A 25,177-nucleotide genomic window follows, 5' to 3' on the forward strand; every position below is an offset into this window, starting at 1 on the left:
GTAAGCGCTTAACAAATACCAACATAAATCTGAAGAATATCTCTTCTTCGGGCTAGATAGGTTGCGATGAGTAGCAGAATAACAATCCAAAATCAAATACAGTCTCCCATAACCGCTTAATTGCTAGCTGCCAATTAATACTCCTCCGATGCTGATAAGTATGCAACTCCCATTGCTCTTACTGGGAGTGACTCTTGTGTATTAGTCACAATGGTGGAAGAAAAGGAAGGAAAAGAGGGTTGCATTTACAACCACTTTATCTAATGCACTGGCTTCAGTCTCCATAGCACAAGATATGGAATTCAGACAAAAGCAAGGTGGCAATACCAGCCTTGTTTATTTTTTATTAATTATGAGCAATAATTACTGGTCAGGACATGTCTGTGGGCAAAGGATTTCTCAACAAGTTCTTTTTGGAGTGGTTGTTGAAAAGAGCAGATTGAAATTAGACTAAACATAATGAAGGGTAGAGTTCGGGAACAAGTCACTGGGATGGACTATTTAAAATAGTTGCTGCATCACAATCGTAGCTGCCAAGGTGTTTTGGATCTCATTATATTGTAAATGATTTATCGTTCAGTACCACTCAGAAGCCAGAAGAGCTCTGCTAATTTTAAGAGATAAACCTGCAGATTCCAACTGTGGTGAGTCTTGTTGATTTGAGCACCTTTGCAACCTAAATGTGATCAATATTTGTGAATTTCCCTCTAGACTGTAAGCTCATTGTAGGGAGGGAATATGTGTGTTATATTATACTCTCCTAAGCACTAAGAACAGTGCTCTGCACACAGAAAGCACTCAGTAAATACCACTGATTGACTGATTTCCAGTATCGATTCCAGAAGCCTCTAATTCTAGTTGTCTGTTCTGCATTTTTCTGTGCACTGATAGGTCCTGTCCACAATCCAACCCCCACCAAAGCTGCTGGTAAAGTGTAATACAGCTTGATTTACTTAATGCAGTACAACAGCTCCTTTTAACTTCGTTCAAATAGTGTTAATTTTTCAAGGAGTTTGACCATCAATTCAAATATTTAGAAATTGAACGTTTTCATTTTCTGGGTCCATGATCAGTCCTTAGAAAAGTTTACTGGTCTGGGAAATTTGTTCTGGTCCTAATGATACTTCTATTCATTCCTCAACTATGTTACATCTAACTTTTAGCATGAGACTATTCAATCAGGATTTTGGTGTTACTGATTTGTACTTTTAGAATTCTTCCAATTATTCCACAGAAGGCTCAACAAACATCAGTTAGTTTCAATTCTACTATGGTCTTCTTGATTCTGTTAGCACTAGACTTTCCCTTTCTCTGAGAGGTTGTTAAACAGGGTTTTGGGACCATACTCAGAGCTGTGATAAAACCAATACTCACTAACCAAACTTCAAAAATCACTTTTATGTTTTGGAACCAATTTTTAAAGAATGCCTTAAAGTCTCATCTGGTCAGGTGCAAAGGCACAGAACAGCAGCAATGTCCTGAGTCAGTGGGAATATAATTCATTGATCCACTTCTCAAGGACTATGAGAAGCTAAGACAAATCCTTTATGCCACTTGAAATTTGATATTTCAAACCGCCTTCAGAAAGCAAAGCTTTATTTGATTTTAGCTCCAGGTGTTTCTGAGATAACAGCTAACCAAATCATGTTGGAATGCAAGCACAGGGGAAAAAAAATAAGGCAGAGATCAGAATGGCAAGATTTTAAGGCTACCTCAGATCTGCCAGAGTTTTAAATACAAGATGAATGAATTGAGCTATTTACAAAATGTCATATATTAAAGACAACTATGGCAACTTTAGATGAACAGGCTGAATTTAATGATTCCATTCTGCCTCTCATCATGGAAGGTGAGATTGAGCTGGGATTAAATGGAGAAGATTGAAACCGTGAGACTTGGTGGGTTGATACTGGGAGGAGAGAATGTTTTCTCTGTGCAGGGATGCTATTCAGCATTCCTTGTCACCTATGGAAACATGTACAATTTTGAGGCAGTTCTATGGGTAGAAAAGCGGCTTTATGCTCCTGGGATTAATTTTTCACATATACTCTTTCTATGTGCACATTGACTTTATACAAACAGGAACTATTTTGTCAGAAATCATAGGAGCCTAATTTGCCCAGTGGATATGGGAAGGGGAGGAATTAAAATACTCTCACTTCTTCATACTCCCTAACTCTGGACTCTCTGAAGACAAATGGCAAGAATAGATTTCAATAATCTGTTCAGTCCACATTTGCCCACTCCCCAAGAACCTCCAGTGGTTGCCCATCCACCTCCACATCAAACAGAAACTTCTTACCATTGGGTATAAAACATTCAATAACCTTGATCCCTTGTGCCTTATGTCCCTGACTTTGTACTACAAACTGTTCTTCTAATGCCAACCTACTTACTCACTGTACCTCAATCTCTTCTATCTTGCTACTGATCTCTTGCCCACGTCCTGTCCCTGGACTGGCATGCTCTCCATATCAGGCAGACGACCACTCTTTCCCACCTTCAAAGCACATCTCCTCCACCAGGTCTTCCCTAACTAAACCCTCATTTCCTCTTCTCCCACTCCCTCTTCATCACCTTTGCACTTGGATTTGCACCCTTTATTCACCCCTCCCACAGCCCCACAGCACTTATGTACATATCCAAAATTTATTGATTTATATTAATGTCTGTATCCCCCTGTAGACTGTAAATTCATTGTGGGCATGGAAATTGTCTACTGACTCTGTTATATTGTGCTCTCTCTAGCACTTAGTACTTAGTACAGTGCTCTGCACACAATAAGTGCTCAATAAAAATGACATTCATTTGATTGACTGAATAAAAACAGCAGCTGTTTTATATTTAGATTTCAAGAAGAGAAAATACCAACATACAGAGCAAATGCTATCAAGAAATTGGAAAGTATTTTACCTTGAAATAGCATCGTTTGGCTAAAATCACTGCGCATATCATTTTGGCAAACGGCTTGGACTCTGAACAGATAAAGGCTATCAGGTGAAACGTGACTAATGATGGCTTTCTGTTTATAAAAGAGAAAAGGTGTAGTTAGCTTCAAATGACAGTCCATGCTTTACTATGCTACTCACAGTGCCCAACATAACATATATACCATATATGTGCTTATATATATTATATATGCTTATTATATATAGACACACACACAGAATGGATACACTCATAGATCAAATACACACTTTAATGTTTGCATTTAATATAAACTTCTACTAGGCAGATCTGAAAACAAAAGGGAATGTGCATTGGAAACTACTATAATTTATTTTTCACACTAAGTGTAGGAATTTCATAGTGATTTGTATCTTTAAACCACAAAAAGATTTTGGGTAGAGTATGGAAAGTCACACTGTGAAACTACTGAGTACTTGACATACATACATCAGGGATAGAGATATATTCTGGGGCATGGGTTTGCTAAGATACAGGAATTCTGAAGAAAAATGAGTCATATCTGAATGGTGCCTCTTTTCTGGGGCATTGTATTTCCTTGGATTTTTTCATAAAACTTACTAGACACCCTTGACACAGGTAGAAAGCATTATTATTTCCATTTCTACAGTTGGGGATACTAAGCTAACATGAGTGTGATTAGTTTAATCAGATCAGTCCACTTTCAACTCTACAGCTGTTCCAACTCCAACTTGAAAATATAAAACTTGGATATCGAAAGTCTTTTAGTAATAGTTTTAACTTCCCCTCTCCCTGACTTTGATGCAAGAGAACTATAGTGTATTGGACACTTGTCTCAACACACAACTGGACTACTGAGTTTTGCTCTCTCTTTGGACAACTTTTGTGTTGGAGTAAAAAAACTTCTTATTTAAACCCAGGACTATGTCCTGCTGCTAAAAAGCAGAGTGTCCTAACAACTAATGCTGAAGGAAATGGCTCTGCAATTACAAAGTCAACATTATGACTTTTCAGAGAACAAAGAAAACTAATTCTACCTGTCCCAAAAGAAAATAACTCCCTTAAAATCCTCAGAAATAATTCACGGTCAAAGCATGTTTTCTTTACATCTCCTTCCCTGAAACTCAAGTATGCCTGCATTCTATATCATGACACTGTCTTTCTTTCAGAGCAAAAATTACTTTCACATCTATTTAGGGATTTATTGTGATTCTCTTCAACCTTTTATCTATTCATCTTTGCATGTTTAATTATTTTTTTTATCTGGAACAAGAAACTGTGTAAGTGCCTAGATAGTTTCTGATGATTAATGCAGCCATCTTTACTTCAGACAGAGACAATCCCTTAAGGACTTGCAGTTATGACAAGAGAAAGGTTAAAATACATCACAACCTTGGGTGCCTTTCAATAGATTTCTCTCTGATTTCATGAAGCTCATCATTCCCTAATGTGACCCAGATAACAATGTCTAGTGGGGAAATTGAAAATACAAATGGAAATGAAGTAAAAGAATCTTCATCTAAAGGAATAAGGAAAGCATTATTCTATAACTGATTGAATGGGCTCAGAGGACTATGTATTTGAAAAAAATGATAACGGTCATTAAGAATTTCACTCTGTGCTTCTGCATTTTTATGTGCATATACAATTGCTGTTTTCATTATTCGAAAGCCTTCCTTTGATTAACAATAAATGGAAGTCTTTCAAACCTGAATGTGTCACTTTGAGCTTATGTGCAAAGACTTTTAAAGACTAGCATAGGCTTTGCTTTACACATCTGGGGAAGGAGATGGAGAAGAGTACTAATAAATCCCTGTTCTGGCCTTTCCTTCTCCTCCTTCATAGGCAGGAAAATTTTAGTCACAGCCTCTTTTCATGATAGTTCTTGGTTTACTGAAGATTCTGATTTAAAAGTAAGGAACTGTGAGTTTCCAATTATCTTAATGTAGGTGGATACAAATGCTATATGAGTTGGTGTGTCAGATGGACTAGCAGAGAAGACAGAAAGACCATTTCCTGGGGTTAGGTGGCTATTCATTCAATTGTATACTGTTTTCCACGAATAAGAGACAAACCTTTTTAAGTCACTTAAAGTGAAGTGGGGAGAAGGAGGAAGATGGGGGTCCAGTGAAAATCAAAGTATATTTCAATTGATACTCAGTGGCTAAACGCTCATCTGTTCCACACTGACTTTATAAGGAAATCAGCTGGGAGTTAAATGGAGATCAGGACTTGAACATTAGATTAAAAATTGACTTTGTTAGAAATTTTATTTTAAAATCACTCTTTTCCCGAATCTGTAGACCACAGTTTTGAAGCAAGTGGGATAATGAGAGAGGCACTGCATGCCTGGGGAGCCAGCAGCAACATACCTTTGAAAAACCCAGGTAAATGTCTACAGGCAGGATGAGGCAAAGGGAGTAGGCTAGTATGTGGAATTTCCCCTGGCTGCATAGCTAGGTAGATAGCTAAAAATATCCCTTTCCCGCCAACTCCAAATTCCAGGTTCTAAAGCCCTATTCAGGAAGACTGCAGAAAAAATGATCAAGATACTCCCTTTTCCTTCCATTTTGGGAAGCCTTGGGCCAAGCGGACCAAAAATCCTCATAGCAATAAAACACCAAGCATGTATAGACTCTCCCAAGCACTTACGTAAGTGCTCTGCACACAGTAAGCACTCAAATACCATTATTTGATTGATGTGGAAGCTTCTCTGCATATGTTTCCAGCAGCACAGAGTCAACTGGATACTTTCCAAGTGCTTAGTAGAGTGCTCTGCACACATTAAGTGCTCAATAAATATGACTGAATGAATGAAACTGTGCAAAGGGCAACCTATCATGCATGGACAGCCCTGTCCCCTCAGGAAGCTAGAGAGGGCCTCCTTTTTAGACTGTGAAGCCCCATTTGGAACAGGGAGTATATCTGACCTGATTGCCTTAGCACAGTGCTAGTACATACGAAGCACTTAAAGACAACAATTATCATTATGAGGCCTGTGAGGTGTCATGCCACTTCTGGAGCTCTGGTTTGGACTGGGTTCCAGTCCCAGAATTTTAGTCCAACTAATTCCCATATTTGTCTAACACTTGCCTAGGGTTTACCCTCATCAAAACACCCTGGTAATGACTTCTCCGTTTTGCCATTAAAAGCAAAGTATTCATGTAGCATATGATATTTCTGATTCAGTTGTTTTACCAGGTCCTTGTCACTGTCCTTGGTAAATGTCTTCTCCTTTTCATCTTCATTTTTTGTCCAGCTGTAGGAGATCATGTAGTTCATAACTGGAGGGTGGTATATGGTTTCTGGTTGCTCCCAGGTTACCAGCAATGCAGTCCTGTTCACTGGATGGACTTTCATATTAACTGGTGGAGTGCTACAAACTGAACAGAATAATAAAGGAATTTTATGTAGAAACAGGAACTGAAATTTTTTTGCTTGCCTCGCTTTTAATCCAGCCACTAACAATAAATCGAAGGAAAAATCACTTTGGGTCAATGCTTAAAATTATAATCAATATCTAAAGTTGAAACAATGGGTCATCATACTTCTCTCTAAATGGTATTGACATCAAATAGTCTCAGTTTGTAAGGAAAGTATTATTTTCATACATCCGTCAAATTCTGGAAGGCTTGGAAAACCAAGCTATGTTCTTTCTTCCTATCTGTAATTTATTTTAATAATAATAATAATGTTGGTATTTGTTAAGCGCTTACTATGTGCCGAGCACTGTTCTAAGCGCTGGGGTAGACATAGGGGAATCAGGTTGTCCCACGTGGGGCTCACAGTCTTAATCCCCATTTTACAGATGAGGGAACTGAGTAGCAAACAACATGATTACACCAGCAGAATGCCAGAAGAAACATTACCTGATGGGTGACCTGGGGCAAGTCACTTATCTTCTCCAGGCCCCCGGGGGTTCCTCATCTGTAAAATGGGGATTAAACATCTGTTCTCCCTCCCCATCATTCTGCAAGCCCCATGTGGGACAACGACTTTGTCCGATCTAATTATTCTGTATTTACCTTAACGCCTAGTACAATGCTTGGCATGCAGTAAGCACTTAAATACCTCAATCATTTTAGTTTCTATCAACCCTACTAGGATGTAAATCTTTTGAGGGTAGGGATCATGTCTATTAATTCTATTGCACTTCCCCAAGCACTTAGGACAGTAATTCTGCAATAGCAGCTGTGTCCAAACTGATTTACAATACTTTAATGCTTTCAGAAGTCTAATTTTGATCAGGACAATCAGTTCATATCAGTAGCACAAAGAACAGATAATCTGAAATATTCTCACCACTCTATATATCACTGACAAGTACCAAAGTTATTTGGAGTACAAACACCACAAACGTATAACATCAAATAAAAAAAAGAAAAGATTACTGCATAGAAATAGGCAAAAGTGGAGTTGCTAATGTCGTACACTAGATGGCACTAGTATACTGCCATATAAGACTATCCCTATCTTCCAGTAGATGGATTATAGTTTTCTGGATTGGGAAATCACCATGAAAAAATAAAATTCAGGAAAGGTCCCAACACTCTCTTTCCAAACATCAACCTTGAGCCAAGGACTCTTGGATATAGAACAGTCTAACAACTTCTTATACAGTGATGAAAGATTTGACCTTTATTACTGGGGAAAAGTGCAGCTTTTCTTCATTCTCTTGAGATGGGTTCTATTTTTCTGTTTCCACCTTAATTTCCTTCTACAGAAAATTAACGCAGTTTTTAATTTTACTATGGGTAGTTATGTATAAATAATTCCATATATTTATACACACACGACACAACAAATATTGGGTGAATTATCACTAGAAGAAAATTACCACTCCATCAAAAAATCAATTGTATTATACAGAGCACTTATTGTGAGCAGAGCATTGTACTCAGCACTTGATGCTATTTGCCTTGGCTGGCTCGTTTAGACTTTGGCTTATCTGTTCCTTGCTTTTGTTTGATGTTTTATTTCAGTACCTCTCAGGTAATGACATCAAGAATTATTATTTTTTCAACCTTGATTTTTCACTCATCACTAACTTTTGTAAGGATAAACTCAAACTATACTTAATTAGGCCAAAGATAGCTATGTACTAGGCCAAGTAATGCCTATTCAAGAACAAAGGTCTTGCAACATACTCTGTGGATTCAAACCCTAGGGGAGACCAACAGATTAAAATCACACCAAATTCCAAGGTCTGTTTCTATCCCCTGCACTGATTTGCAGTGTGATTGTGGGCACACCAGTTACCTGCCAGGAGAACTGTGTGGACTCAACAGTCCTGATTTCTGCCTTGGCACCTTCAGATGGTGAACGGCAAGTTATGATGACTTTCTTTCAGTTTTACCCACGATAAAATGTGTTGTGTACACCCACTAACTGGGCATAAAAACCATAAGGACCTTTGTACATTATACTCTAGTCTATAATTTGCAGCCTTACCATTGGCTCAGCAGGAGATGTTTATTGAAAAGAAAAAGGTGTGTAATGGAAACATGCCAACATATTTTTCTAAAAGACATATCAAATGGGTACCTTTCCAAGGAAACTTATTAAATCATGAAACAAGGGTAGTGTTTAGAAACCACTTTCAAGATGAAGATTCAGCCCTCTTTGGGAAAATGGATAGCCAAGCATGTCTTGATACATTCCTCTTTGCCTAATATTTGTTGTTCATCAATCTCATTAAATATATTAGAGGCTCCACAGCCATACTTTAAAAACATATGTCCCTTGTGAGGTGTTCTTGACATGTGTTCACTTTCACAGGTGCCTGATTACTTCCCTAAGGTGTTTGATTACTTTTCATAGGCACCTGATACGATCCTGCTTGCCACTCTGAGAATTTACCTTAGAGTACCACCTTTAATTATGATTCTAGACTTTGTTAAATAACAAGCAGGCTCTACTACAGCACCTAATGTCCTTTGATTCTAAATCAATGCCTTGGACATTTTCTCAGATACTCTACATGTAAATGTTCTTTTTTTCCTGTTTAGTGTCAGGTTAAACTAACATGTTCTATTCTGAAAGTCATTGTTATTTCTAAGTCATTTAAAATATCTGGAGATTTTTTTTCTAGCATGCTTCACACTTGAGGCAGTGTTCCAAATATTGATCTAAAGTCAAAGGGACAACACTGCTCAAGCAAAGCAATTTAGTTTAGATTCACTATTTCACAAGCCCTGACATCTTATAAGAAACCAATGCTTCCTTCTGGAATTACAATCCAGTTTGGGATTGTACAGTAGCCCCCATCTTAACAACATTTAGCTCCTGGGAGTTTCTCCATGTGCCATGGGTTTGCCATGTGGGTAAGAGCAGGCACAGGAAATCACTCTGGAAGTGAAAAGATATGGTACCTGCATGGCAAGGAAACTGGATGTGTTCCAGGTCTGCCCAAACAGGCTTGCAAATCATGCTGTCTGAATGCTTGGCCTTTCTTGATCATCAAAAAGTAACCCAACAGTCCTTGAATCCTGAGTCCCCGGGAATCCCAGACAAATAGCCCGAGGGAAGGATTGCTTCTTTTTGAAGGGTTGTATCAAAGTAATGTAGGCAAACACAAAGCAAACCATGTACAATTTTAAACCTGAAAGATCTCACAGAGTTCCCTTGTACCCCAGGAGTTTGGAAAAGTACAAATATTGAATTACAATGTATATGGAAGCCCTTCGACTCTCAAAAGATTTGACAGGCAGCTAGTAACTGCCTCCTGTCATTTTATTTTATAACCTCCTCACTGGGAGGAAGTAATAAGTAGTAAATATTCTTTGTACATAAGTATGCAATAAATTGATCTGTTGAATAGTCTATACATCCCAGTATTCTGTATCTTTCACATTCTTTTCTGACAAATGAGGCTAATATCTATTTTACAGAGCTATCATGAGGAACATTAGTTAATATTTGCAACACACCTGAAAGGTGAAACAAGTTCTATGTTAGTGTTAAATATTATTATTACTGCCTTATGTTCATAGTCGTAGTTTCTGTTTCTTCCTTTAGATTCCCTTCTCTGGGTTAATTATCTTTTGTATACAGAGTTTCCTCATACTCCCACTTTTCTTTTTGTCTTTTTTGTTTCAGCTTGCTCTGTTTTGTGAATGAGATTTATATCCTCAGAATCATTTGGGTGGCCTCCATTTCCCCTATTCGCTATAGAATTTTATATAGCTCAGTCATCTCTTTTAAAATCAGTTAAGTACATAAATCTAATTTTTCCTGCTCTTCCACCACAAACACTGGAAATCACGTGGTCATATTGATTTCCGTTTTTGTCTTTCCATTGTTTTGGCATTCTTTTTGCAATATGTAATTGTGGCAAATTCTCCAGGGATTTCCTCATGGTACTTTTGTACAGCCCTATAATGATTCTTCTTAACAGACAGTCTTTCCATTTGGTTCTGCTGCATTCATGGTTTACTTTCTCTGCTTCTGCTAGACTTTTGACTTATGACTTCAAATGTCAGTTCTTGGTTGTTCATGGATTTCTTTCTGGATTAACATAGTTTATGATCATTAGAAGTTTTTTAAAAATTTCTAAATCTCCTCTCATACTCATCCTTATGAACACTTACTTTGATCACCCCCATTTGGTGTCATGTTATTAGAACACTTAAAAGTGCTTTGCTCTGTATAATGAATTCTATGAGGAAAAGAAAATAATGGCATTTGTTAGGCGCTTACTATGTGCCAAGGCACTTTACTAAGTGTGGGGGTGGATACAAGCAAATTGGACTGGACACAGTCCTTGTCCTACCTGGGGCTCACAGTCTCAATCCCCATTTTACAGATGAGAGAACTGCGGCACAGAGAAGTAAAGTGACTTGTCCAAGGTCACACAGCAGACAAGTGGTGGATTCGGGATTAGAAGCCATGACCTCTGACTCCTAGGCCCCTGCTCTATCCACTATGCAACACTGCTTCTCACAATGAAAGGTTAAACTATATTAACTTGAATTCTTCCTTTAATATGATGTATACTTGTTGGGAACATTAAGTCAGAGAAATGAAAGGGTGTTGGGAGAGCCAGTTAACTCCAATAAATCAGAGATAGAAAAAAATCTCAAGGGCCAGAAAACCTGCCTTCTTGCCAGAACATAGTTATTACTTTTCACCATACAAGACTGGTGTTCTTTCTTCTATACCTTCTCCTGAACTTCTTTTTGAATCTCTTTTACTCCTAGAAGCCTACTAAAAGGACTGAGGCAAGGGTGGGCTTGGTCTATGTCATATGCAGGAAACAAGGCAAACCTATATAACATTGCTGTCTTTCAAAGAAGTACAGCATAGGCTTGGGAGTCAGAAAGACCTAGGTTCTAATCCTGACTCTGCCACATGTCTGCTGTATGATCTTGGGCAAGTCATTTAACTTCTCTGTGTCTCAGGTACCTCATCTGTAAAATTGGGATTAAGTTTGGGAGCCCAATGTAGGATAGGGTCTGATTAGCCTGTATCTACCCCAGCACTTAGTACAATGACTGGCACATAGTAAAAGCTGAACAAATACCACTAAAAAGATAAGAAAGCTAATGATGAAATTTCAGTCCAGTTCTAATGGAGGCTGTCTCTCTTTAACATATACAAAAATGAAATCTTATTTAATTTACTGGGGAATTTTGGCCACCAGGCATTTTTGCCCCTTCGTGTTTCCTCCGATCCTTGCTCTCCACAGAATTGTCACAGCTGTGTTCCAAAAGCAAAGCCTGTGGATATAGCTAGTGGGTCTGCTGTTTGCATTGAAGTAGTGGTTGCCTTCTTTCTGGCTACATATCCTTAATGAAGGCACATCTCCTCCAAGAGGCCTTCCCTAAGTCCCCTTTTCCTTTTTGTGATGCCCTTAGTCCCTTTGTTCATCCTCCCCTCCCAGCCCCACAGCACTTATACGCATATCTGTAATTTATTTATTCACAGTAATGTCTGTCTCCCCTTCTCTAGGCTGTAAGCTCATTGTGGACAGGGAATGTGTCTGTTTATTACTGCATTGTACTCTCCCAAGTGCTTATATTACAGTGCTCTGCACACAGTAAGCACTTGCTCAATAAATAAAATTGAATGAATGAGAGGAGCCTTAGGCGATCACCTAATTGGGCCTCCCAAGGCTACTACTGATTGTAGGCTGTTCTCTTCACAACTCTACTCTGGCCAATAGAGTCCTGCCTAGGTTGGACCTGAAGACTCTGGGGCCAAGGGCTAAATCCAGGCCCAACCAAATTCAAGGTAGTACCTAAAGGGGGTCTGGGATGACGTTATATCTGCAAAGAAAAGGAGGATTACATGTGTACCATGAGTTCACGTATATATTCTTGTCCCTGGGCATGGGAAGGTATATAAATATCAGTAATCCACCTGGACAACTGGCTATTCATTAACTTACAGTTAGGATGGCCACTTACAGTCCTGCTTTTACTGGATAGGAGAATCACATGACATCTCATGTGTTACACTGGACATGCAGTATTAACATAATGTGATGGTTGCCATTTTTCAGAAGTATACAGATTTCATGTGGTCCTACAGTGTTTCCCTGGAGGGGAAAACTTTAATTCTCCACTTGTTCCTGTCACTTCATATTTCCATATGCCTTAAGCATTTGGGAACTCTCACCCCAAGCACTTATGTACATATCTTTATACTCTATTGTTTCCTCCTATATTTATAGTGTTCCCCTGAGGTCAGAGATTGTGTCTACCAACTCTACTATATTATACTCTCCCAAGTGCCTAGTAGAGTGTTCAGCACACAGTAAGCATTCAATAAATATGATTGAATGAATGAATGCATATAGACCATTGATTGATTGATTTTTCCAGAGACTTTGCATTTCGCTCCCAGGTCAGTGTGAAGTCTGGTGCAATGTGTGGAACTTGGAGGGAGGGAGACTCTGCTGAAAATTGTTTTAAAAAGTCGAGAAAACACCCAGTTTTATACTGGAAATGAGAAAAGACAGACCACCCTATTCACAGTGCATTTATAGCAGTGTATTCGTTCCTGTGCCATGGGATGTCCAGCCCTCAGAGGCCTGAAAGAGGTGGGAAGATGTGGATTACCCTGACTTTTTTTTGGCAGGGGGTGGATGGGGCAGGGAGTGGGCACTCTAGTCTGACCTGGCTGTGGGTCTAAGGTCCATGAGCCAGGATAATTAGAACTTTAGCTGACATTATGGTTCTTCTCTTTCAATGATTCACTTGGGAAATGTAATATGTGCTTAATAAAGATCCCGAGAAGTAAGAAATTTAGTAATTCCATTCCTGTCTCAATAAATCAGGAGATTTGCTCGGTCTCTAAATTTCAAGACCATTTTTCACTTGGGAGAAGGAAAGATAAAGGATCATCTGCTTTAAGTGGAAGACCATAGGAATGGAGAAGGTGATTACCTGGATAAGTCTATCTGGGAATATTCTACCCAGTACAAGTCAGTGATACAAATTATGTGCACGGTCTCTTGGCTGCTTCCTCTCATGTCCATATGTTCAGAAAAAAGCAGCTCCCAAGTTGGCTAAGCTGCTGCCTTAAGTTGTGGCTGCCAGGCACCAAAAGGTTTTAAATGGGAAGCCTGCTCCCTACAGAAAATGTTGCTCTTCAGCAGGAAATCGTTTCCTGTGCCAGCATGGAAAACATTTGCGCCACATGTCTGCCTGCACTTGATCGCACCTGTTACAATTGCATGTCAAATATACAGACAGCTCTGACTAGAGTCAGACAGAGCTTTGAAATGTGGAGTCATGGAAGTTCATGTCTATCACTGAAAGACTAAGCCAGTACCATAGAAACTCAAATTCTGCAAACTACTCAGGAGTACATTAAAAAAAAAAACCAACCCAAAACAGCAAGGTTAGCTGGGAGCTATATTTTTGCCTCCAGAAACTGAAAAGGAAAGAAACAGCCAAAGAACAAATCCTGGGTCCCTACTGCTCCTTAAAATTGTTCATTCACAGACAACCTATGTTCCCATAGCACTTATGAACATATATTTACACTCTACTACATCTTCTTATCTGTAGTTTATTTTGTCTTCCTTGGTAGAATGATAGCTACATGAGGGCGGGGCTCAGGTCTACCAATTATAATGTACTCTCCCAAAAGCTTAGTATAGTGTTATGCCCATTCTCGGGACACACAGTAAATTCTATTGACTCATTGATTGATTTTTTAGCTATAGCCTTCAGTAGTAAAGTGTGTATAGCACTGGGGCATGAAGGAGGAAAGACAAGAAAAGACATAGCCAGATTTGGGGTATCAGGGAGCAGAAAATCCCTGAGGAAAAAGAGAGGAGATTAAAAGAAAGGGGTAGGAAAATCTGGGGGGAATTTACAATGCAAATTTAATTAGCTACAGGGCTCAATTATTATCTCAGGGCTAGTTCTGGAATTGCAGAAATCGCATGTACATCTATGGGAAAACATAGTCCACGATACATTCATGATACACGTCATTGATAAATACATCACGGCTGCATCATGGGAATTACAGCAAAGACTGCCATTTCTCAGAAGGTAAAAGGGCCAAAATTCTATGCACATTCCTTGTGTGTGAGTGAAGGAAAAACAAAACCCCTTGTCTGCTTGAGGAATAATCAGCAGTAAGGGCAGTGAAGATAAATAGTAAGTCTCCCAGCTATATTCCTGCTGTGGATTGAAGTATATTGGCACAAATATTTAATAGACTCATGCTTCTTGGACTATAAATACTGGTTAGTGAAATACAAGTAGGGGATAAAAGAGAGATGTGTTTCCTCTTAAGGATTAATCAAGGATTAACCAGTGGTATTTATTGAGTGCTTACTGCATGCAAAGCACTGTACTAAGCATTTGGGAGAGTACAGTACAGTAGAGTTTGTAGACATGTTCCCTGTCCACAAGTAGCTTAAGGATGTCTGTTGCTAGCATTTACTAATTTTTAGGTTGCCACAAAGAAGAATCACAGTCTCTGCACAAATAAATCCAAAGTCCAGAAAGGCTTTCTATTCAGAAAGGAAAGATCAACTATAGAAGCATTTTTAAGGTCACCCTGATAGGAACTATACCTAAGTGGTCTGTAGAGTAGATTATCATACTTACTGTCAAAATTGCCTCCACTGCATAATTTTTCCACCTTATTTTGAGGAGGAAATCAACAGTATTTATTGAGTGTTTCCTGTGTGCAGAGCACTCTACTAAGAGCTTGGGAGAGTACAAAATAATACAATAGGTAGATATGTTCCCTGCCCACAAGGAGTTAAAAGATAATGTTTTGTCCCATATAATTGTAAGCAGGGATAGTGGTGCAGAATGGGGTAGGAAGAGGAGAATATGATACCATCACAACAGTGGTTTACACTGGGAGAAGAAATTTCTTCTTTGAAATATGCTCATTCATGGGTAAGAAGTGGAAAAGGGTCAGAAATTGGTAATGCAGCAAAGTTGTGCTGTGGAAGGGGTGTATCTTCTCTGAGACAAGGGAACTCTTGGGTTGGAAGAGAAGGGAAGGAGTTAGTTATGAGTGCCTAGTGTAGGCAACACTTGGAAGTTTGAGCAGTTTCAATTGCCCTCCTACCTTTCTCTTCCTTCTTCCCTCCTTTACTCCTTTTTTTTCCTGTTTCCCATATTGCTAGACTTATTTCTTATATGAACTTGTGCAATAGCTCCACCCATTTTTCATGGCTAAATTTATGAAAAGAAGGGAGGGGCAACTTTGTAAGTTAAATATGGTAATTTCTAAAGAAATGTTTATAAAATATACATTTCACATTCACCTCTTCAGATAATTTCTCTTATAGAATGATACTCTAGTGTTTGCTACTTTCTAAGGTTTTGGACCATATCAATATTAATCTAATTAAGACACATCTGATTTCTTTTTCATTTCTAACAATTCCCCAATACTACTCATGAATCCCCCCAATCTGAAGAGTAAATCTGGTTTTCAACACTCAATTCTCAAGCCAGCATCCTAGCCGGAGAACCATGAAAGGGAATATGTCATAGGTGAGACAAGAAAAAGTCAGTATTGTAGGTTATGTGTCCTCCAACCTTCCTGCTTATACCCAACAGACTGGGTATAGGGATGAATGGTGGTGGGGTGGGGGGTGGTTTTGTGTGTGTGTGTGTTTGTGTGTGTATGTGCACGTGCATCCACACCTCTATTGATTTTTATATATGGGCTGGGTAGGTTACAATAATTTAAAAAAATTAAACAATTTTTACTGTATCTCAACTTGTGCAATTCTGGCCAATTTCTGGTTGGCCTTCATTTATTGAAAGCTGTCTAAGATCTGTGCTTTTCGGGGTCATTTTATAATTTAATTTTTTTTTTTACAATCTTAGATTATTTGTCCTTAAACTGCAGTTCATTTTGCCTCCTAGTTATAGGCTCATTTTGCTGGAAGCTGTCCAAAATTGAGATTTAGCAAGTTCATTCAACAGTCTGAAGATGTATGTGTCCTGGAAACTCTGCCTATTGTACTTGGAGTGTGCTTCAGCAATTAATCTAGTCTATTCAATGCTTTTTCTCCACAAAGGAAGGTCCTGAAACTGATGATTTCCAGTACTGTGAGATAAGGAGTTGTGAGGTAAGACTACTTAATAACGTTTGTCTCAAAGGCTTGGAACTCCAGGGGAACTCCGAAGAGCCATTTGGTGGTGGCAGGGGTTGGCGACATTTTACAAAACTTCCTCTCTCCACTCATCTTTTCCTATCCTAGCTATTTGCTCTCCTGCTGTGACAGTTAACGTTTATTGAACACCTACTGTGTTTTTGCCTTCCCCATTAACAGAGGTACGGGAATTATTTTATTCCCTTCCTTCCTACAGAAACAATTCCCAATTCTACCCAAAGAACATAAATTTCACACTGAATCAGATCAATGGTCCAGCCAGCCCAATATTTTGTGTCTGACAGTGGTAATAAAGAATTCTTAAAAACAGCAGCGTGTTTGTTGCCCTCCTTGACATTCAGCTTCATGGTGAAAGTTGCCCACCTAAAATCTCTGACTTCCTCTACAATAACCTATTATGGTGAGAGCAAGTAATTAAACTGAAAATAATGATGTATATTTTCTCTAAATATAACTGAAAATGACTATTTAAGCATCAAACACTTTTTTTTAAAGCAATCATGAATTCACTTCTTTGTTTGGTAATTTAGCTTGAAAATGCAGTGCTCCTAGTCAATGCATTCTGATTTAATGTAGGTTTGGATTTATGAATTTTTCTACTGAGGTACGTGACTTTGAAAATTACATTTTACAAAAAAAAGAGGAAATTATAGCATTAAAAACTTAAAGAGGGATTCTTCTAGGAAAACGTAAAATTATATTTTTCAGCATAATTGCTTGGTAGACAGTATAGTAGGATATTTAGGCTGCTTGAGTTCTCCTAGTTTCCTTTCTTTTCACTACATTATTCTGACACTAATTAAGAAAATTGAATTATCAGATCAAGATATCCTCTCAGATCTCCTCTCTTACTTACTTCTCTTCTTCTCAGAGGGTTGCGTCTTAGCAAAGAATGAAAGGATACTCCATCAGGGACCAAACTGGGGCTTAGATTGGATGTCTCTAGCCACCTTATTACTGTGGTTCCATGACTGCTCATTTTGACTCACTCTGGTTTGGCCAAAAAGCTCTATAATCAAGAAAGAAGCAGCCTTAGGCCATCCTCCCCAAGCATGCTACTCCAGTCTGTGATGCTCCGGTTTTCCCAACACAGATACAGGCAATGCTATAGCAACCACACCAGAGGCACAATGATCTTGGCACCCAGGCTGAATACCAGGTAATCAGAGAGCTTCCTTGATGTGCTGCTTAAGGCCCATGACCACTCCTATTTTGTCCTGAGGCTCTGCCACAAAACTGCTTGTATCTTGGCTTAAAATAATAAGCAGCATAAACTGTGGCAGCACCTTGCAAACACTTCTTGCCTAGGAATATATCCGGTAGCAGTCTGGGCTCCCTCACGCCCACACCCTTCAGGGTTGCGCATGCACATGCACGCAGATGCACACATACACAAACACACTACTTTTGGATTAAAGAGAAGCCTAGATTCAGTGCTGAGAGCCCTCTTACCAAAGCCACCAATGAGTTCCTTGACAACTCTACTCCATCTTAATCTTCTTCCACTTTTTGGCTGCCTTTGGTACTCTCTTCTCCTGGAAACTTGGTTTTTCATTCATTCATTCATTCAATAGTATTTATTGCGCGCTTACTATGTGCAGAGCACTGTACTAAGCACTTGGAATGTACAAATCGGCAACAGATAGACAGTCCCTGACCTTTGACGGGCTTACAGTCTAATCGGGGGAGACAGGCAGACAAGAACAGTGGCAATAAATAGAGTCAAGGGGAAGAACATCTCATAAAAACAATGGCAAATAAATAGAATCAGGGTGATGTACATCTCATTAAACAAAATAAACAAAATAAATAGGATGATGAAAATATATACAGAGGTGTTTTTCTGACACCTCTCCTAGTTCTCTCCAACATCTCTGACCAATCCTTCTCTGTCTCTTTCACCTTCCTTTGCCTCCCACTTGCTAACTGTAGGTGTCCCTCAAAGCTCTCTTCTAGGGTCCTTGCTCTTAACAATTTAGACTTACTTCCACAGCTAGAGCTACCACCTTTATGTGGATTGCACCCAAATCTGCCTCAAATCTTAGCACTGAAATCTTTTCTATGTAATCTCTACATCTATAACTGGATGTCTTCCCAACACTTCGAATTCAACATTTCCAAAACTGAATGGTTTATCTTCCCTCCCAAATCCTCTCCTCCACTCCTCCTAACTTTTCCATCAGAGTTAACACCACACCATCCTCCCTGTCTCTTAAGCCCTTAACCTTGACATCATCCTTGACTCCTCCCTCTCTTTCAAGCCCCATATTTTGTCTGTCACCAAATCCTGTTTATTTGTTCGTTCTTCCTCCCAATACTTCCAGAAAGTGCCCTCTCCTTTCCATCCAAATGGCCACTACAGCAGTCCAGGCATTTGTTATATCCCAGCTGGACTATTGCATCAACTTCCTTGTTGATCTTTCTTCCTCCCAGTGCATTCTTCAATTTTCTGCCTGGATCATTTTTCTAAAATGCCATTCTGCACACTCAATCAATGCTATTTACTGAGTGCTTGTTGTTTGCAGAGCATTATACTAAGCACTTCGGAGAGTACAATATAGCAGTTGGCAAGCATGGTCAGTGCACACAAGAAACATAGTATAGAAGGGGAAACAGACATTAATATAAATAAATTACAGATATATACATAAGTACTGTGGGGCTGAGGGTAGGGTGAGTAAAGGATGCAAATCCAAGTGAAGGATGACACAGAAGTAAGAGGGAGAGAAGAAATGAAGGTTTAATCAGGGATGGCCTCTTGGAGAAGATGTGATGTTAATGAGGCTTTGAAAGTGGGGAGAGTGATAGTCTGTTGGATATGAAGAGGAAGTTCCAGGGCCAGAGGCAGGATGTGACTGAGGGATCGGCGGCGAGATAGATGGGATCAAGATACAGTGAGTAGGTTGGTGTTAGAGGAGCAAAGTGAGCGGGCTGGGTTGTAGTAGGAAATCAGGAAAGTAAAATAGGAGGGATCAAGGTGATTGAGTGCTTCAAAGAACTCCTTCCCACTCCTCAAAAATCTCCAAAGATTGCCCAGCCATCTCCATAATATGCAGAAATTCTGACCATTGGTTTTAAAGCAGCTATTTAGCTTCTTCCCTCCTACTATCCACTTTGTTCTCCCACTACACCCCAGTTTGCACTCTTCATATCTCTCAGGATAGGCTACACATCTGTGCCTCATTCTCATCTCTCCCACCTCTAACCGATTGCTCATGCCCTCCTTCCTTCCTGGAACTCCCCCTTACCTTCATATCTGATAGGACACTGCTCTCCAGATCTTCAAAGCTCAAGTATTCACATTCATAATAATAATAATGTTGGTATTTGTTAAGCGCTTACTATGTGCCGAGCACTGTTCTAAGCACTGGGGTAGACACAGGGGAATCAGGTTGTCCCACATGGGGCTCACAGTCTTAATCCCCATTTTACAGATGAGGTAACTGAGGCACCGAGAAGTTAAGTGACTTGCCCAAAGTCACACAGCTGACAAGTGGCTGAGCCGGGATTTGAACCCATGACCTCTGACTCCAAAGCCCGCGCTCTTTCCACTGAGCCATGCTGCTTCTCTATATAACATATATCTCTCACTTTCTCCTATCTGTAATTTACTTTGGTTTCAGTTGCTTCTGCTAAATTGTAAGAACTTTGAGGGCAGGGATCATGTAAATAATTCTACTGTACTCTGCCAAACATCTAGGAGAGTGCTCTGCATCCAGTAAACACTGGACATTATTGACTGATTGAAAATACAGCTACTCTTTCATATATTTAGAAACATACACACACACACACACACACACACACACAGAGTAAGCTAGCAATCCTGGTCAGTTGGTGGGCTCCTGTTAGTAGACAAGTCAGCAGTATATCTGCCAAATAGACAGGATTCAGTCATTCAAACTGTATGGTGAAGTGAGAATTTCAAATTCTTTGTCCTCTGCCAAGGAAGGTGGCAGAAATATTTACCATGCCATGACCTTCACCACTCACCTTCTGAGCAACTGTAGTTAAAACTTAAACCCTCTGGCTTCTCTGGAGGTGCACTATCTGCTATTGCTTTCCCCCCCTCTGGCACTCTTATAACCCAGAATTAAATAATCTGATTTTTAAACTCACCTAGTAGGAAAAAAAAGACATTAAGACTGAAAAACTGGTCCTGTTTTATGTACTTCAAATGCACAGGGTTTTCTTTAGTATCCAAAAGGATTATGAATGCTAACATGTACAGAACCTCACATTTTATAACTTTTATAGTTATTCACGTACACACACCCTAGATACTAATGCTGATATAGTGTATGCCTATCCAGTCTTTCAAGGTAGAGTCTCATAACTGCCATAACCTCAGCAATTTGCAACCAAAAGATTTTGAGCTCATTTGTGATATAAATTCCCCATGCTCAGATGTCCTTTATATATACTTCACACAAAATAATAAATCCCTAAGAGGGCCCATGATTTCCAAGTAATCTCTCTTGGGGAAAACCCTTTGCATTCAGTTGTTTTCTTTATTTGTAGCCTGCTGAAAATATTAATTCAAAGATGGGGCTTTGTGCCTTTAGAGTTTCATATCAGGTGTGGTACACATACGTGTTTTTTAATCCACCAATTCTTCCTCACCGATATATTCTGCCCTTGGCAGGCTTTACACCAGAATTATTTGAGCACTGAGTCTTCCTCAAGACAGCTTGGCAAGTCTTTAACCTTTTTCCTAAACTCTCTTCCTACCAAATCACGTAAACAAAAAGGAAAAACATATTTTTAAACTCTCCTTCCATGTTTATTAGAGCCTTTTCATATATATCCACTTAGCATTTTGGAGCCACTCCTTCATCTTGTAAAAATGAGTTAGGACTTATCACGGTGAATGTCAATGCAGCTATTTGACCATGCCACAGAATAGAATCTCATTTCCCCTTGTTCCTGTAAGTCAACACGTCAATAAACTTTGGCTTTTTGTCATTTCAGGAGTTGGGACGATCAGTTCCATTGGTCCCCACACTTAGGAGAGGGAGGAGGAAGCCAAGAGAGTCACTCCTTGGTGCCCCTCCCAGAAGCGTAAGCAGAACCAATCAGGGAGAAAGTGCAGGGATGGGTTGGGAAGGATGAGGAGAAGCTCAGCCATCTTGAGGCAAGTAAGAGCTAGTAGGTTTAGGGTTAGTGCAGTGAGTAGGATGTCCCAACTCTGTGGTACAAGAATGAGAAATATGGAAGGCTTTAGGACCCAGCAGAGAGGCTGACTGGGGTCCAGACACTCCTACAGTGACTCTGGGGGCTGTCTTTGTTAGGATTTAGAGCTGAGAACCTCCAGTGATGTCACAGAAGCTAAACCTCTCACATATTAAACTGGCCAGAATACTCCTGTCCACCTTCAATGCTAAATAAACTGCAGATGCCTTTTCTTAATTGCACAAACTCATCATTTTTCTAAATCTAAAAGGAGCTAGCTACTAGGGAATCTGCTTTCCCAAGGCCAAATTTCCCAAGGCCAAAGAACTGCAGGAAATAAAGTTTCTTCTTCTGTTTCACTAGAAATAGGATCTAGAATCTCCTTTGTCTAGTAACCACTCAACTCATCATTTCCATAGCACACTGGGGTCCCACTCAATATCAGGAGATACCCAGGTTTATAAATCACAAGAAGTTTGGAGATTCATTTTCTCCCAAGAAGAACTACTGTATCTATTCTTCTTATCACAGGCACAAGTGGCAATAGGAGTGTCTTCTGGTGTCTGACCGTCAGGAAGTGAGTGTTGCATTTTGCAGTATAAACAATACTGAAACCTTAAAGTGCCCTTAATTTGGAAGTTCCAGGTCATAAAGGTCTACAGGAAACAGCACTGGTTCCCACACAAACTTCTCAGAATATCTAGAATCCAAGGCTAATTTGAAGAAACACGTTCCTAAGCACTAAAGGCACAAAGTGAAGGGGAGCTATTCACTTCTATCCATTCCTTGCAGGATGATCTGTTTCTGTAGATAAAGTGGGGCAAATGGAATAGGGATCTCACAGTCATAATGAAACTTCCCTGAACATTTAGAAGGCCGTATTCAAGCAAAGATACAGAGGGCTTTAATTTTTCCAAGCAGTTGATGACAGATTATCAGCATGGCCTAGTGGACTGAGCACGGGCCTGGGAGTCAGAAGGTCCTGGGTTCTAATCCCAGCGCTACTGCTTGCCTGCTGTGTGACCTTAGACAAGTCACTTAACTTCTCTGCTCCTCAGTTACATCTGTAAAATGGGGATAAAGACTGTGAGCCCCTTGCGGGACAGGGACTGTGTCCAGCCTGATTTTCTGGTATTCACCCTGGTGCTTAGTACAGTGCCTGGCACACAGTAAGTGCTTAACAAATACCATAATTATTATTATTAGGGAAACAACAACCTACCCCAAAGCTTTTAAGCTTCTTAACGGGAAGGATCATGTCTACCAACTCTACAGTACTTGCCTAGGGCACTTAGGACAATTCTCTGAGCACAGTAAGCACTCAATAAATATCCGTAATTGATTGACTGGGTTGGCAAAATTAGTGGGAGAGTGGTGATGGGGGAGAAAGGAGAAAGGGAAAACCATGGTTTTTCCTCATTTAAACTCAGCTCGCAAGGATTTCTTTTGCAGAGCAGTTCATCAGGCAAAATTCCTGAGAATGAAGATTAAATTGGGAAACAAACCACAGAATGTCATAGTTCTCACCCTCACCCTTTCTATTCAAGTTTGCTGCCACACAGGGTGACAGAGTGCACGTTACCAGCATTGATTTGATAAGGACCTCAACCCGAAGTAATCTTCCTCACTCACCAAAAAGCCAGGAGAGGATCTACAAATGCTGCTGCAAATTTTGGGAAGTAAAAGCAGCAGGAAGATGGCTCATGTTTAAATTTGGGTACCAGTGTACTGGGCCTGGAACATGTCTGTTGTACTCTCTGAAGTGCAGAGTACAGTGCTCTGCGCATAGTAAGCACTCAATAAATACCATTGATTGACTGTTATACACTGTGTAATGACCACAAGGTGGGGGCAGGGATTGTTTCTTTCTCAGTTCAACACATTCAGTGTCGTATATCACAGGTGCATCAGCGAGGTGAGGAAGGAGTTACTATTCCTTCAAGGGGCAATCCTGAATGACGTAGATGTAGCTATCTGAAACCCAGAATTTGTATTTATTTTGTCAAGATACATATTTGCTTTTTGTAGCCCTTTTCAGTTGAGAATACTATTTTTCTAAGGCCAGTGGTGCATATTTTTCATCCAGATTAGCAGATGTACAGGTGCCATTACCATCTAGTTACAATTCTCTGCTGGCTCTGAACACCAGTGCAAGTCATTTGCTAATAAGGAATCATGGGGCCAGTGCTCTAAATCTAAATATACCTTTGGAGGCTTCCGTCCCAAGTGGATTTTCTAAGACATCTGTCATGTCATGACTCCAAGCATCTTTAACAGCCGACTTGGACACCACCCTGTCATTCAGGCTCTGCTGTGGTCGGAAATTATTCCTCAGATATTCCACTGACTTGACATGATCTTGTTGTTCCGTGGTAAAGATGGAATAAAATGCCTCCAGCTGAACACAAGGAGCAGAGAGGGAAGAAAAAGAACAGTAATTAGAAAAGTGATGGGTAAAATCTGGGGGACTGATAAGAATGTTAAATAGCAGGAAGTTCTGATGCCAAGACTGATAAATCCAACAGGAAACCAGGCTGCCTACTGAAATGACTGACAATAGCCTTATCTAGCCAGTGCCCATCCTGCCAAGAAATGAGGAAATCACTTAGTTTGACTACTTAAGGAACTCTTAAAAAGTTAATATCTGAGAGATGGATTGATTTGACTGCTCCATTAACTTTGTGCTCCTCTCCTTTTAAAGTCTTTAGTATAAAAAGCACTTATATTCACAAGACACACATATGATAAGGATGTTAAACCATGTTCTTGGGGGAAAAAAGTTGCCACCATGATATTTCATTATAGAATTAATTTAGCTCTTTACCACACAGTGCCTGACTTTTTTATTATTTTTTTAAAATCCTATTACTGTGAAACATTTATATAGCACTAACAATGTGCTAAACAATGAACAGGACAACAGTATCAGTTAACTAGTATTTATCAAGCCTTTAACTAGTATTTATTGAGCCCTCAGTGGATGCTTAGCACTACAACAGACACTTGAACAAAAAGTTCCACTCAGTTCCTGTCCTAATTGGATGATCACACAAAGTCCAGAATAGAGAATACACTCAAGCCCAGGGATAAGGAGATGAACAAAGAAAATGCGGAAACCTGTGAGGGTTCAGCAAAAAGTTTTATAGAGCCTCATGGAAGTTTTACAAAGGCCTTTAGAAGTAGAGTTAGAGGGTTCTGATGGAAAGTGGGCTGAATAATGAGATGTTTGTCTATGCATAAGGGAAATAGAAATATGCACATAGGAGCAGAAAAAGGAGAAAGATCACATTAGTGAGTTTTCCATTATCAAGTGAATCAGATAGTCTATCTAAATAACTAAGTTACTAAATAACTAAGTTACAAAGTAACTTAACTTTGTAGCCCAACATATTTTTTGGAAGGCAATAAGTATCTTTTTAAACATGCAATTTTTCTCATTGGATCACAGGTCCCATTGTTACCATGACCAGG

The 25,177-nt window shown here is 39.5% G+C and overlaps 1 protein-coding gene across 1 annotated transcript in view; it reads right to left on the reverse strand.

Annotated features, from left to right (window-relative positions):
• Window positions 1-25,177, reverse strand: part of PTPRG (protein tyrosine phosphatase receptor type G) — a 686,752-nt gene that overhangs the window by 122,000 nt on the left and 539,575 nt on the right. Inside the window, exons 8-10 of the mRNA XM_039910413.1 lie at window positions 23,912-24,104; window positions 6,127-6,311; window positions 2,914-3,022 (exon numbers count right to left, since the gene is read on the reverse strand). Coding sequence (XP_039766347.1) covers window positions 2,914-3,022; window positions 6,127-6,311; window positions 23,912-24,104 — 487 coding nt within the window. The remainder of the gene's footprint in view (window positions 1-2,913; window positions 3,023-6,126; window positions 6,312-23,911; window positions 24,105-25,177) is intronic.

Source organism: Ornithorhynchus anatinus, chromosome X1, assembly GCF_004115215.2.
Source record: "Ornithorhynchus anatinus isolate Pmale09 chromosome X1, mOrnAna1.pri.v4, whole genome shotgun sequence".
NCBI lineage: Eukaryota > Metazoa > Chordata > Mammalia > Monotremata > Ornithorhynchidae > Ornithorhynchus > Ornithorhynchus anatinus.